At 33.7% G+C, this 16780-nt stretch overlaps 1 protein-coding gene and 1 long non-coding RNA gene across 2 annotated transcripts; both read right to left on the bottom strand.

The window, feature by feature from the left end:
• Nucleotides 1–314: 314 nt before the first annotated feature.
• Nucleotides 315–2936, bottom strand: LOC138330330 (uncharacterized). The gene is made up of 2 exons (XR_011209555.1): nucleotides 2769–2936; nucleotides 315–2705 (listed from the first exon to the last, which is right to left on the bottom strand). It is a non-coding gene; the product is annotated as an uncharacterized lncRNA (long non-coding RNA).
• Nucleotides 2937–2940: 4 nt separating this feature from the next.
• Nucleotides 2941–13826, bottom strand: LOC138330329 (PHD finger protein 13-like). The gene is made up of 6 exons (XM_069277873.1): nucleotides 13668–13826; nucleotides 13244–13284; nucleotides 11315–11422; nucleotides 5424–5562; nucleotides 4544–4618; nucleotides 2941–3924 (listed from the first exon to the last, which is right to left on the bottom strand). Exons 1-6 carry the CDS (start codon nucleotides 13687–13689, stop codon nucleotides 3701–3703), a joined length of 609 nt encoding a protein of 202 aa, XP_069133974.1. The 5' UTR covers nucleotides 13690–13826; the 3' UTR covers nucleotides 2941–3700.
• Nucleotides 13827–16780: the final 2954 nt, after the last annotated feature.

Raw genomic sequence — 16780 nt, 5'->3', positions numbered from 1 at the left:
GTCCAAATCTGTTTTCTGGGATGAAAAATTAATCATAATTATTTTTTGATGATACGTGTATATATGGATATGCAAATTTCAGGTCCACTAGAGTAATATTATTCTTAATTGACTAATATTTCATATTCCTAATACAAAATATGTCTAAAGGGAGATAACTTGCACACATAAACACATTTACTGCTCTTTGCAAGTAGTTGGAAAAAAAATTCCAGAATAAATGAAACTCCATGTTTTATCAGATAGAAAAGAAATAGATCTCTGACAAAGTTTCAAAAATATCTTAACAATAAAACATCAACAAAGACTTCTAATAAAGTTTCAAATTATTAATGTTTAATGTGAAAACAGAAATAGAATGCTCTTTATCTACATACTGTACAGTAAATCACATTAAAAGTGATTCTCTCACTTCTATAAGTCTGCTCTCGTCTATAAACATTCTGAATTACAAAGCAAATGGTTCTATTTAAAATTTTCTTTTCGAAACACCAAACTTCTACAGCCGATATCTAGAGCAATTAATGGGAGTTTATAGTTTCAAATGTACTCTCTTGACTTTTATCAATCTTTTTTTTTATTCTTGTCATGGACAATCTTGAAAATTGGAAAAGAACAAAGATGCAACGATTCTGTGAATAAAAAAATTATTGCACCTTTATACATGTCAAATTACAGACATAATTCTAGATGTCTTATTTCATTAGGAAAAAACAGGGAATGAGAAAGCAGAAACAATCGACAGTGACAGAACCATTGACAACATGTGGAATTCTTCTGAACTTATTTACATATAAAACATCATCATGACATCTATCCCTAAGGATTTCTGAATAGATAAAACAGCACTGTTTTATAAAGCGAGCGGTAGGCGAGTCCTGTATCAACATCTCACTAACCCCCGCAATACTAAACCAAAGTATGTACAGACATCTCACAAATGTTCTTCCATTTATGCTTTGTCACTATTCTGTTGCATTAAACATCATATAATACACAAAACTTCAACAAAATATCTAGATTATTTTCAAAAACAATTATTTGTTGTAGAATGAAATTACATGTTGCATGATATCGGAAACAATCCATTTCTACACGATTGTCTCCCTTACATCATACAAAACATTTTAATATATAATATTTCATACATAGCTTTAAAATAAATAGATGGCAGTAAAATCATGGTGACACATCAACTGATCAATATGCATATGTATGTATTTATACATTAAGTGTTTTTTAAACTACAATAAAATACGACACAAACAATGGAGATCAATTTTTCATTGTTTACAATGATACATGCCATACATCATATATTTTGGTTCACTTTTAACTTGACTATTCCGTCTTTGCATATTACAGAGTTAGCTCCCTTGGGGTAAGGTATCGATTGTTACGTCATTATTTAGCGAGCACAATTCACGTCGTTTTCTCTGAAATGTATGATGTTACACTCGCAAACACATGACGTCACAATCAATACCTACCTGCAAGGGAAGATAACTCTGTAATATGCAAATACGGAATAGTCAGATACAAGAAGAACATAACTGATAGTAATAAAGAATTAATTAGATACTCTATCTTTTTTTATTTCAATGAAGACGCCAGAAGAATCCATTCAGCATTATATTGCAAATTCCATCCGATTCTTACAATTTAATTTAACACTTAATATAAATTTTCCACTTCAAAGATCTGTCTTTTAGTTATACAATAGAACACAAACTCTTGACAAATTTAAAAAAAAGCACTAAAAGCATTCATTTATCTTTTTATATCTATAAAATCTTTATCTCTTCACTTTTTAAATAGAATCTATGCACATTACTAAGATGTATGAAAGCAGACATTCGGTAGAACCTTTTAATAATTTTTTTATGTTCTGTAATTTCAGTAGTTGTTTGTAAGATGCATAAGAAAACTACAGTCTAGTTCCCATTTGATGACCTGTATTTACACGAATGTTTATGAACAGAAATATGATTAAAGGCAAGTTTTATCACACTCAAAAAGTACTGTATAACTGGTAATTTTTGTGGAGTTAACATTTTCACGATTTTGCAGGATATTTATTACGTCATGAGAATTAAATCCGCGAAGAAATAAGTAATCAGCGAATCAAATACATGAACATTAATACTTTATATCACTTGGTCAAAATTTTTCAAGAATTTCATAGGCCAAAATTGCAAAAATTATTTGCCCACTAAAATAACCAAATATACAGTATATACAATAAATAAGTATTATTCTCCCTTACACCTTGTGACAGCTGACAAGATCGCTTTTGCATATAAATATTATCACTTTCATTTCAATATATTGACAGGACATGTGTCAGAGGACGGACATACAGAATATCTGATGTTTACAGAAAATGTAGGCACAAACAAAATATCTGAATTAATGGTGACTGAAAACTTCTGATAGGAATACATCCTACTGTTGTTAAAATTCAAGTTTATTGCATAAAATAGCAAGTTAATGTTATTTTTTAAGCTTGAATTTCCATTTTATATTTAATAAAATACATTGTATTATACACTAAAATTGATCAGAAGGATGTCAAAATACTTCAAATTCAAAAAACCCATATTTATCAATTATCAATTAAACTCTTCCACTTTTGATTATTAATTATTGAAGTACAGAATAACAAATTTTGCTCAAAATGTAGGTCACATTAACCTTGTATTGACCTATTTTTCTAGAGGGTTCACAATTGTACGCTTAAAATGTAGGTCACATAACCTAGAATTGACCTATTTTTCTAGAGGGTTCACAATTGTATGCTTAAAATATAGGTCACATTAACCTAGTATTGAACTATTTTTAGAGGGTTCACAATTGTATGCTTAAAATGTAGGTCAAATAACCGAGCATTTATCCCTTTCCTAGAAATTTTTACAATAGTAAGGCTTCCATGTTTAAAGTAAGGCTTCCATGTTTAAAGAAATTTTTTAAAAAGTTTTAGTCGAACTTACTGAATCACTGCCAGAATATGAAAAAGGTATGAGTTTTTTATTCTGATGTTAGAACTTGAAGGACTGCTTATATTTAGTCACATTTAATCAAAATGATGTCTTGTTTCAAAATATCTTTTATGTACCCTTGAAAGAAAACAACAAGTTTGGAATGTAAAGTCTACAAAGTGTTTTTAAAAACAAATACAATATTTACAAGAATTTGTATTTTGTAATCCAATAAATGGTTGATAGCTATGGTAGGACATATAAAACATATTGATTTGTTTAACAGTACATAAAACACAAAACTTTCCAAGTTTTCATCATTGAAATAATAACAATAAAAACATCAATATACATATCAAGTCATGATCTCTGTATCACACAGGTTGGTTATTAGCCAATAGACTCCTAAACATAATTAACTTCACTTTCCCATAAATCTATAAATTGAATTTGTAGATTATACACATTCTAACAAAATATATCTCTCTCTTTGCCAGAGGTCATCACCCCCACGCAGACTAGTAAACATTTATACCACAACATTCTCACTTCAATTAACATTTAAACACATGCTTTGCAACAGTCCCCATTCGGTCAAACTCTGAACACTTGCAACAAACACAACTATCACAATCATTATAAGGTACACACTTGGCCCACAACCGAGTCTAGCACATCCCTTGGACATCGGTCAAAGCGGGCCCTGACAAGCTCGATCACGGCTATACGTTGAATTTGTTGTTTTCAGTCCGTATTCGGTTTGATTTCCTTTTTGTGTAGCGAGAGTCTCTACAGTTTTGACAGATGTAGGTATCGGGGATGTTGTTTTTGCGTATTTTTGCACACGACAAGTGAATCCACGTATTACAGTCCGAGCACTCAATCATTGGTCGTCCCGCGTAGGGTTTCAAACAAAAGCACGTAATCAACTCCCAGGACTCATCATCTGAAAGAAAAACATCATCACATTATCTATATTGTAGTTTGACATTTTAGAAATTTATCTATGTATGACATTATAATGTTGCTTTTATATTTACATATATTGATTATCAAGACTTTTTAAAGTATAGAAACCTGTTTCTTTACTGTGGAGGCCGCCTCCCAGACAGTGGCCATTGATTTTTGTACATTTATTGTACAAGTTAAGTGATTGAGATACATCAGTCACTGGTGCAGCCATTATCTACAACTCTGCTAAACAGCTTGGATGAGATCATATATCTACCATAGATGATATATACTTGGGACACACAGGGGTTGTACAGAAAATGGGACTTCAAAAGTAAGCACTTATCAACATCCCAGATATTCCTGTAATCCACTTTTTTTCCCGCAACTACTAAATTTCGCAATTTCACTTTCAAATAATTCAATTATTTTCAAAACTGTCAGGTTTATGACCAAGGGCAAGACTCAAAACATCGCAAATGTTGCTATTGAAACATTCAGTAAGATAACATCTTCCTACTTAAAGTACATTCTCAAAATTTATCTGTACTGTTTTCAGAATGATTGGCTCAAAACTTTGTCTATTATGGAAGAAGCCATTAAGTGACAGTTACCTTGCATTCCGCGACCCTCATGAAACTCTGAATCACTGTATCTATAGGCGTCATCGTCCATATAGTGCGAGTTATCTGTTATACAAAGAAAGTCTCAAATCATTAACAATCACCCTTATTTTACAATAACACATGCTGCTCTTGTAGTAGATAGAACATATTCAGTATTTGCATATTATACAGTTATCTGCCCTTGCAGGTATTGATTGTGATGTCATGTGTTTGCAAGCGTAATGTCACAGGTTTCAGAGAAAATGACATGAATTGTGCTCACAAAATAATGACATAACAATTGATACCTACACGCAAGGGAGCTAACTCTAAAATATTCACAGACGGAATATCTGAACACTAAATCAACTTGACAGGTAATCTACCCAATAAATGATAGTGTTGTCAAGGAAACAAATATTCAGTAACTGATGATTTTATTATGTATAGATGGTTTTTAAATTGAAACATCTATAAAATATGACAGAATCAAGATGACATCATTTGAGTATGATCGAGTCCCATTATCCGGTGATTGTGACATCATACAGTTAAATTAAGATGGGATGTCACAATCACTGGAAGAAGGAGCTACCAGGCCATTATTTGATTCTTTTGATATACATCAAAGGAACAAACTACCTGCTAATCCTATGTCACTCACAGAGCCTGTAGAGAGATTATAAGTGATCCTAACCCCTGGAAATCAAGGATGATCATACTCAAAGTCAAACTATGTCATATTTCTCCATCTCGAAACCGTTATTTTTAAATATTCGTAGAGATTTATGTTCAGCTATGAAAAACCGATGACTATATCAAAATGAAAATAACCTTTGCAAATAAGAAATTCTGACAGAAAACAGAGATTTGTCTTTTATTGACATACCAGAATCTGCCATGTCTAAGTGGTTTGATAACTCGAGGCGGCCTGGACTTCCCGCGGACACTGTTGTATCTGAGGAGTAACTTTCTGCTGTACTGCCGCTACTGTCTAAGGGACTGATGTTGTTTTGTGCTCGTAATTCCTGTAACCATAGCAATACAAACAATGATAATTATTTTATTATCATTCACTTTAACATCAGATGAACATATTTTAGAAGTTTTCTTCTTCTAGTAATTTTTGTGCCAGAACACAAAATGCTGAAACATTAATACGGTAATTGTACTAGTATTTGCAAAAATTCATGAATATCTGAATAAGCTTAACTTATTCAAATCCCGTACATGTACATTATTACACTGCATTATCGGATGAAGTGGACAGTTTGTCTATCAAGAAAATTCTCAATGCTCATCAAGATACCAATTTATTATCCATTAATTATCCACTAAGTGGCATCCTCTACCATTGGTTAAGTATATCACAATGTTTCTGCTCCAGTCCTAAATAAATTTACAGGTACTTATTGTATATATCTCAATGTCCACAATCTCGGACTCAAAATTGTTTTCCTCTATAATTATATAACCTCATGGTCATGCAATGCAAGCTCATTAATTATGTGAGGTCAGTTCCGAGAGATACACCAACAAGTTTCAGACACATACATGCAGATTATAAATGAGCCCTATATTTATGCTGGCACACACCCACGTGATTGAGACAGCCATTGATAAGACTTGATAGCCTTTAGCTGAACAGTAATGACCTATAAAACTTTATCAATAGTTATATTATCATTATCATATGGGTCACAGTATCATATACAAACTGATGCTTCTTACAATAAACAGGCTTGGGTATATAAATTATACTAAATCTGGTGGAAATATAGATCCTTTTTCAATTCAGTTACTTTGTTTCACAGAAGATCTGACAATTTATATATATTGTGACCTGGAATGACCTATCAAACCGTCAGAATCATGCAGCTTGAGGATATGGGACAAAATGTTGCTTTTAGTTGATGGAGTTACAATTAAGTGGAGAAAATTATACATATAAAAAATAATTCAGTATCATAAAAGAATTACCATTGTACATTAATCATTATTGTATATAATTTAATCTGTATACATGTAATTTAATCAAGAGCACTTTGTTGCGTCAGAAAAATATCAAAACAATTAAGCTGCTTTTCTTTGTTATTAATTAATTCAATCTATTTATATTTGTCACTGAATAAAACACATTTTATAAAACGTTCGACCTTTAATTCTACATAGATTCTTTTCTTAATAAAATGGTTAAAATATATTTCTTTAAGATTCTATAATTATCTAGTGGAATTGTTCAATTATAGAGCTAACTTCATCTAAATTCTAATCCTTTCAGAAACATTTAAAGATAATCAAATACTTTTTTTATTAACGCATGCATATACAAATAAATTGAACACCAAATTCTGAGTGCTTTATACATGCGTGTTACAATATACTAGTAGGTAATACAAATCAACAGCTCTTTGTTGCATCAGAAAATGTCATAACAATTAAGCTGTTTTTCATCGACATATTTATAAAGCCATTTTTAGCACATATCAATCAATTAATGCTCTACATGGAGAAAAATTTCCCCTGAAGTTTACTATAGTATATGTTTTTATTACTAAAATTATTATTTCTTAAAAAGTTTAGGAAAGTTGTGGCATACAGTAAAGGAATTAGCATTTTCATTATATATCCTGCATGCATGCACATTTACATATTTGATAGTGAAAATAAAATGCAAAAACCTAGTGCACTATTAATGATGTTTAAAATTCCCTGATAAGGTGACTATAGAGCTACTTCAACACACGTTTCTCACAAATACTTTTTAAATTTAAATTATTTAATGCAAATTTATTGTAGCTGTTCCTGCATAAATACACGTAAACGTGTACTTAGTCTAAAGGGTCAGAACACATGATTTCCTATTACTGTAATCTGTTTTCTAAGCAAGGTCGACCAACCATGAATCTTGCCCTTTTCCCCTTCCCACCAAGCATACCCTTACCTCAGACAACAGATATCTGTAGATAAAATAACCATGGGAAATATCTATTTTTGGTTAACCAATCAGAGGGAGCCAGGGAAAAAAGGCGCAAATCTGGCAGTAAGCCAACTCTAACAGCACAGTGCTTACAACCCAGGTGAAGGTCAGAGTGTAGAAATTGTTTTGTGCTGTTGGCTAGCTACATGTACAGTGTGGCAAGTTATGCTTCATGGAGTATATCTGGGTGTGTTTGTATGGCTCTGGAGCCTATATACTGAAACAGCACAGAGGTATATATCTGCAATAACCAGCAAATACATTGGATTTTTCAGCATTTTAATTTTGTTTTTGCAAAACTTACATGTGATTTCTGGAATGTTGGACAAGTGTTTATAAGCTACATGCCCGTACATGTGGTAAGGCTAGTCCGTTATGTGTATATGTCTGCAACTCCAGCTCATTGCCTTTCATATTCTGTTAATACATTACATGTGTAATATCTATTTATAAAACTATATACTGGCACATTACAGGGTCCAGACAGTTCCTCAAAGTGTCGACTGGGGAAAATTCGGATAAATTATAACGTGTAATGTTTATAAGCTGCTAATATTTGGATCATTATCTTAATAATTAAAATATTGATTTAGTCAACAAACAAAGTGTACTGTACAATACACATGTGTTGTTCACGACAGACATTCTCAAGCGTGAAGGTAATTTGATGTGTGTTAAACATTTGCTTTTGTGCTACGTAATAAAACGCTAGCAAAGTATAGAGGGAGTCTTTGTGTAGTACGACTCGATCAATAAGGCTGCCTGGCCGACCCAATATTATATTGTCCTCCTCGACGTCCGCATATGGAAGTGCGGGGGTATTTTACTAGGGAACTAAATCATTTCTTTATTGATTCCGCTACATAACTGCATGTATAAAACAAACTTTCATGCTACACAATTTCAATACGAAATCTCAGAATCTCCACTGGTCAGACACAAAACCACAAACATTAGCAAACGTGAAACTTCCAGCTGACGCTGTTCATATTTTCCCTACGAAACCTTTAAGTACACATAAATTTTACACAATGTTTATCGACTTAATATTCTTGTTATACGATAAATAATTCAACATCACAACTATAAAATTTGAATTGATCTCTTTTACCAGACCCACAACCGGACCTTAAAATCGATAAAAGCACACAACAAGAATTTTCAAGCAGGAAGCTTTTAAAACATATATATACAGGATGTTTATTCTGATAATTCAATGCATGCATGTCTGAAGACATTTTTGCACCTGTAATTACTATAACTAATCCCACAACTTCTATAACCAGTGAAGTATTGTAGCTTTATTCCATTTTTATTAATAACTTAAAATATTCAATATTGCTGTAAATATTTACCTGAAAATTTCTGTATCCTTATTTACATTTTGCTTTGATACACTTTCAAAAGCCACATATAATACATATTTAGCAATTATTGGTTTTTATAAATCTGATTTGTTTTGAAATATGCTTTCAAGTTTAAACATTTCCCATTCGACCATATTATATTTTGCACTAAAAACAATATCTATAGCAAAATTAGCACATAAATACATGTACATACTTACAATTTACAAATATTTATACTTAAAGAATGTTTCTTATCTTGTGTGACATGAATATCATCACCTGACTTTGTAGGTACACGAGAAAGAAAATTTGGGCTCAGGAAAAATATGTGACAAATCAAATAATACTATAGAATTACATCAATTAAATGCTGGAAGCTATATATCCGTATGAACAGCTGTCAAATTTTGAGCTAAGCCACAGGGTATATATAACTGAACTAAAAAGGCCGGTGTTAAACTGTTAGCTAAACAAATCTGTAAGAGATAGTGATCTAGTTAGCTATTGGCCAAAAAATCTACACATTCAGTAGGTATACACATACATGACACACAGCCTATGGCTACATATGTACTATATATGACTTATGTGTACTATTTACAACTACAAAATTATTACACATGCTCTGCTAAAACTTATATTGTGTCACCGTGTAGAAGGACTTGTTTTATCTATTTTTTGTCAATTTGAATAAATATATTTGATAATGACCATGAAGATTTTATGATAACATTTTACTTTTATTGAAATTTACATTTTGGATCAAGCAGTATCCCCTCTCCACCCCCAGGTTAACAGAGTTCAGCTTTTTATTTTTGAAGTAACAATACCATTATATATTAACAACTTAAAAAGATGTTGCAAGTTTTGTTATCATTGACCAGTAATTAATGAGACTGTGTATATTCCCAAACTTCTAAAAATTTCTGAAGCTAAAAAACAATATATGTTGATACTAAATAAGCCAGCTTTAATTTATCTTCAATATTAATTTTGTCTTGTTTTCAAATCATAGTATGTATACTGATAGTCAAATAATTAAAACTTATATTTAAAATTGATCTATTACAGAACAATTTTTAATAAACTGTTAGGTGAAAATTAAAGCCAGCTTTATATATAGAGTCATGAATATTTAATCCAGATCGATCTGCATATGTATATCCACCCCCTCAAAATTAGAGCCTTTTCATGTCAGAAATTCCTAATGTATTGCCGATAATTGCTTCCACACAACAAGTTTTTGGGAGAAACAAATCCAACACTTTCCAATTAGTCATTGATTTGTTACCTCAACTTAATAATTCAGGCTCTATGCTTATATAAGCACTATATTTGAACAGAGATATCAATATCATATATATATTACATTACAGCTATCATCAGAATAGTGAGAGTATACATTACATTATTATGACCAATATATATTCCACCCATCTAACATCTATAAACTTCAGCAGACTATAAAGTTTTTTGTGAACAAATTGTTCGACAGGATACTATGCCCCAAGTTCCAGCTAACAGAAATATTTCCATTATTTTATATGCCACTATACTAGTTCATATAATAACGCAGGACTGCTAGCTAATAGTTTGTTTATTTTTTATTTTGTTTGGGGGGGGGGGGGGTTTCCACAAAATTACCCGGTATTCTGCTAGTAAGGTCATTTGATTAATATATTTAAGTTTGAATTCCTTAGCTTAAAATTAAATAAGTTTACTGTATAATTTTGCATTTATTCTATTATTTATTGATTTAACTACATGAGATTTTATTATAGTTATAAATGTTGTACATTTCAGCCTTCTCGTAAAAGAATATATTTGCCATTAATTGACCAATGTGAGTGCTTCATAAAGTGTTCATGATTATTTTGCAAAACTGTACTGTAGTGTTGTCCTGATGATAAATTTTAATCAATGTCAAATCCAAAAGACAACTAATTTTGATTAATCAATTATAGTGATTAGACGATTAATAATCGAAAATTGATTGGTTGTCACTAATCAATTTTATCTGATCAGCAATGATGAAATCTTAGCAGATTCCAAACACTACCGTACTGTTTTATAAGTCATTGGATTAGAATTCAAGCATTCAAAACTTTGTTAACCCAACAATAAAATGTCAATCCCTTCAAACCTTCACTGTCAGGCCTAGGTATACCAGTTATGTATTTTTCACTAAACCCAGCTTGATCAATAATAGCACAGTTTTTATAATTTAATCATGAATAAAGTTCATTTTATTTCTAAAACTCATCTCTCTAGATATATTTTCAAATAAATCATTATCAAAAATTTCTCTAATATCCTAAAGTTATTAACTTTCCTTTCAATTAATGCTGATCACCCTTGTTGTTATGGGATAAATATTCCATAAAATCACAGCACAAAATGTAAAGAAATATTGGTTTGTTTGTTTGTTTGTTTTAGCTCTGCTATACGTACCTCTTGTCTATGGGATTCATACTGTGTATATTCCAATATCATAGTACAAAACGTATAAAAATCTTCCTTCGTTTTCTTCCGTTTACTTGGAGGCACACCCACCGAGTGCTGCAACAGAAAACGATCAATGTTAATTAATCTCAAAAGAGAAATCGTACATTGAAGATAAGAAGAATATATATTAATCATTATTAGCATTTAATTAAATTATTAACCTACATTTTACTAATAGAATTTGCATATTGTCTTGCATCCTTTTACAACTAGAGGAAATTTAATGATGTGTCATGATCAGGTTAAGGTGCTACAATCCAGGCCGGAGTACCTGGAGAAAACCAACCAACTAACAAGTTACTGCCAGTACTTTTACGTATTGCCCCACAAATTTCAAAATCGAACTCAGAGGTAGAGGGCTAGTGCCTAGTGGTAATGTCAGAGCACCTTAACCACAAGGCCAATGCGCGAAAGAGATTCTTAGACAAAACAACAGGTTTCAGAAAAATCAATGTTATCATTGACATATAACGTCATACTATACAAAGATTCTTTTTTGAGACATGTGATCACTGTCGTTGTCAAGAACATTGGCATTTGAAATATATTTACAAAATAATTATTTTCAACTTTCAGGGCATGCCGGCCATTCAAAAATGGTGAGCTCGTTTAAGTTTTTTAATGAATAGGGTTGTGACATTTACCAACATGATTCACTTACAACAAATGTCCATCAACAATTAAATCTCTGGATTTGTATGGAGTGTTAGGAGGTTAAAGACGCCCCATTCAATTACAAGTGTCCTGTTAGTGTAAAACTCCAATAGCTCATTGAATCCTTGCCATGGTTGTATCTGGGTCACGCTTGTTTGTTTACTCAAAGGCACTAGCTCTACGTCATACATGAATATTTATCAGCTGAGTGGTTCAACAAAGTATCGGAAGTCAACTAGCAATGAGGCATCGGGCAGGCACAAGTTTAACGTTATATAGAGCTACATGCACTGCCTTTCAAACCTTTTTTTACAACTACCATTCACTGTGTGAATTTGAAAGGATAATGTACAGCAATATACAAATTATACCATGTTTGATTTTTATCACCCTGTATTCTAGCATGTTACATCTAAACACCACATAAAGCTGATTGCAGATAATTAAGCCATCGCAAAGATTGAGACAGTTGAAGTATGATAAACAAACTGAAAACAACTTGGCTCATAAATCACAAAAGTACTTTTTAAAGAGAATTACTATATTGCAAACACTGAATATTTAATTGTGCATGAATCATATGAAAGACGTAAATACACACACTACCTGATCCAATATAAAGTATCACAACAAAATATGTTTCTAGGAAAGAAATCTCTACTGTAAGCTCTAAAGTAAGCTGAGGCCTAACTGCCCTTACACTTCTCATCTAATTTAACAACTTTGGTTGGTGACAGGTTCATAGTAGACCTAAAGTGTAAGATTATAGGGTTTCAGAAACAAAATCTATGATGTTGTGTTAAATACTCTTACCTATTTAGAATCACCAAGATGTGTAAATATCATATCATTTCACGAAATGTAGAAACTGGCTTAATCTTGCTAGCCAACACAATGTGGGTGGGTAAATACAACGAGCCACATACACACACGTACAGAACGTTGAATGTCTAAAGGTTTACAAGTCTTCTTTTTGCTAGACTGACTAATTTAGAGAGACAAACCAACATCGTAGTGACAGTGGTTATTTCAGATTGTATGAAATTCAAATGAACTGAACGTGATAGTTTCCTCATCGAGAAATACGGACATGAAACTACGGCCCGCTGAATCGAACAAAAACGTTTGAAAATGGCTGACAGGCCATACCGCCGCCATATTGTCATTAGACGATCTGTTAATGTATCATGAAAGAAAATTAGTGTTCAAACACACACTTACCTCAAAATCGTGTCTATTCATGGGCCTCCTATTCCGGGGAGCTGTGAACAATAATTGGAAAGAGGTTTGAGTTTGGAAATTCCAAAAAAACAGTCAAAATAAGTCAATTCATTCACACAATGAAATTTTAGCACACACCAGATTTGCCTACCATGTCAATCTCGAGTTTTTATAATTTCAGGGAAAATTCATGTCTGTCGTTCGTGTTAATTTCGATTCAGAAGTCCTTAAAATTAACTAGTTACATAGAAATATCAAATTTGGAAGACTGTTTTCAAAACTAACAGTAAATATCTGTAACGATAGTGCCTCCTGCTCAAGATCGAATATGGAGGTGACACGAACCCCGGCTTCATATTATTGCTGCACAGAGAAATATTAACGATTTTTATGACTCAAAAGTGTGTATATTAGGAAAACAAACCTTTAAATATGTCATCTGTCATAGTTGTACCAGTTTTCCTTCCACCGTGTTTAATTCCAACGACTTGAAACGTAGTCCTTTTCTATGTCATACACACAAACGGAACTCCACTGCGAGAAATGTGGTCCAACGCTTCGGCCCACTTGCCTTGCGCAGGGGTCGTGACCCAACTCGTTTGCATCTCCGGCTGTGACGTTTTGACTCAATTCTAAAAATAGCCAATAACATCACTTCGGGTCAAGGCCACTATGCAGATGTAGACTTGCACAGGTTCGCACTCACAGCCTCAAATTGTTAGGCTAGATAGAATTGACAAAATAATTGCAAATAAAAGAAAAGACGGATATTTGATATATATAGAATTCTAGTATGAGCACTTTTATTAGTGGCAATGACATAGATCTATATATAATGGGTTTTTTTTATTTAAGTCAATCATTGTTTTTTTCATTTTTGATTTTTAGGTCATCTGACCCGAAGGGTCAGGATGACCTATAGTCGTCATGTTTCGTCCGTCGTCGTCCGCCGTCCGCCGTCCGCCGTGCGCTGTGCGCCGTGCGCCGTCCGCCGTCCGCCGTGCGTTAACATTTCACATTTTGAACTTCTTCTCCAGTTCTACCGGTGCGATTTAGCTGAAACTTGCATGAAATGATCGTGACATGGTCCCGACAAAGTGTTGTTATTTTTCGGGTCGATCTGAAATCCAAGATGGCCGCCACAGCCGCCATCTTGAAAACACATTTTGAACTTCTTCTCAAGTTCTACTGGTGCGATTTGGCTGAAACTTGCATGAAATGATCCTGACATGGTCCCGACAAAGTGTTGTTATTTTTCGGGTCAATCTGAAATCCAAGATGGCCGCCACAGCCGCCATCTTGAAAACACATTTTGAACTTCTTCTCAAGTTCTACCAGTGCAATTTGGCTGAAACTTGCATGAAATGATCCTGACATGGTCCCGACAAAGTGTTGTTATTTTTCGGGTCGATCTGAAATCCAAGATGGCCGCCACAGCCGCCATCTTGAAAACACATTTTGAACTTCTTCTCAAGTTCTACCGGTGCAATTTGGCTGAAACTTGCATGAAATGATCCTGACATGGTCCCGACAAAGTGTTGTTATTTTTCGGGTCGATCCAAAATCCAAGATGGCCGCCACAGCCGCCATCTTGAAAACACATTTTGAACTTCTTCTCAAGTTCTACCAGTGCGATTTGGCTGAAACTTGCATTAAATGATCCTGACATGGTCCCGACAAAGTGTTGTTATTTTTCGGGTCGATCTGAAATCCAAGATGGCCGCCACAGCCGCCATCTTGAAAACACATTTTGAACTTCTTCTCAAGTTCTACCGGTGCGATTTGGCTGAAACTTGCATGAAATGATCCTGACATGGTCCCGACAAAGTGTTGTTATTTTTTGGGTCGATCCAAAATCCAAGATGGCCGCCACAGCCGCCATCTTGAAAACACATTTTGAACTTCTTCTCAAGTTCTATTAGTGCGATTTGGCTGAAACTTGCATGAAATGATCCTGACATGGTCCCGACAAAGTGTTGTTATTTTTCGGGTCGATCCAAAATCCAACATGGCCGCCACAGCCGCCATCTTGAAAACACATTTTGAACTTCTTCTCAAGTTCTACCTGTGTGATTTGGCTGAAACTTGCATGAAATGATCCTGACATGGTCCCGACAAAGTGTTGTTATTTTTCGGGTCGATCTGAAATCCAAGATGGCCGCCACAGCCGCCATCTTGAAAACACATTTTGTACTTCTTCTCAAGTTCTACCAGTGCGATTTGGCTGAAACTTGCATGAAATGATCCTGACATGGTCCCGACAAAGTGTTGTTATTTTTCGGGTCGATCTGAAATCCAAGATGGCCACCACAGCTGCCATCTTGAAAACACATTTTGAACTTCTTCTCAAGTTCTATTAGAGCGATTTGGCTGAAACTTGCATGAAATGATCCTGACATGGTCCCGACAAAGTGTTGTTATTTTTCGGGTCTATCCAAAATCCAAGATGGCCGCCACAGCTTCCATCTTGAAAACACATTTTGAACTTCTTCTCAAGTTCTACCTGTGCGATTTGGCTGAAACTTGCATGAAATGATCCTGACATGGTCCTGACAAAGTGTTGTTTTTCGGGTTGATCTGAAATCCAAGATGGCCGCCAAAGCCGCCATCTTGAAAACACATTTTCAACTTCTTCTCAAGTTCTACCAGTGCGATTTGGCTGAAACTTGCATGAAATGATCCTGACATGGTCCTGACAAAGTGACCCCATATGTAATTAATTTTACTATTGCCAAGGTAGTCAGATGACCGTTGTGGCCCTTTGGGCCTCTTGTTATTGTCGTACGTGCTTTTAAAAATATTTAAATTCAAAATGTTGTATTGTGTGATCCTGGACATTAGTATGTGGATATAGGTCAAATGAATATATAAACATAAGTATCATGTAAGCTTTCGCTTCTTGGCCCTTATGAGTTAATATTGTACTAATATGTGCGTTCACCATTTTTTCTCTCTTATATTTTACATATTGAGTTCAAGTATTTTTTTAAGCACCCGACAATAAAAAAAATAACAGATGAAAAACAATGATTGAAAAATACAGGTATTGACTTCAAGTTGAAGACAAGACCGCGCGGGCGACTACACGGGAAAGTGTGCCAGCGATGCAAGAATACATCATTTCATCAAGAACCTTGAACGGTTGGAATTTATTATCTAAGATCAAAACTTTACTAGAAGAATCAGAACCAGAAAAAAATGTTAACGTTCAAGTAGTGGTGAACACAGTGAAAAACCAGAGCAAGAACATTAGAACAACTTCGTACCCAACACAAGCATGTTCTTGAACAGATATTGAACAGTCAAACTGCACTATTATTTTGTGCAATGTATGCGTATACGTAGTGATTTGAAGATTTCATGCAAGTAAAAACAATTAGGCCGGGTAAATGGTATCAAAGCCATCATGGGTCACTGGGGAGAGGAAGTGGACAAGGAAACTTAGTATGTTAGCGTGACTTCCAATAATCAAGGTGACGAGGAAATTTTTCATTTTCTAATTTATATCGGTTTTTTTATCTAGATCTCTAAAACGTT

Source organism: Argopecten irradians, chromosome 8, assembly GCF_041381155.1.
Source record: "Argopecten irradians isolate NY chromosome 8, Ai_NY, whole genome shotgun sequence".
Classification (NCBI taxonomy): Eukaryota; Metazoa; Mollusca; class Bivalvia; order Pectinida; family Pectinidae; genus Argopecten; species Argopecten irradians.
Note: the sequence above shows the minus strand (reverse complement) of the source record. Positions and strands in the feature narration are given on the sequence as shown.

What these genes read in the sequence shown, in the direction of transcription:
- LOC138330329 (XM_069277873.1), bottom strand. Translation starts at nt 13,689, where the DNA reads ATGACAGATGACATATTTAAAG. An exon ending in TGAATAGACACGATTTTGAG is followed by an intron (nt 11,423 to 13,243) that starts GTAAGTGTGTGT and finishes TTTCTGTTGCAG; the next exon opens with CACTCGGTGGGTGTGCCTCC. An exon ending in CTTAGACATGGCAGATTCTG is followed by an intron (nt 4,619 to 5,423) that starts GTATGTCAATAA and finishes TTTGTATAACAG; the next exon opens with ATAACTCGCACTATATGGAC.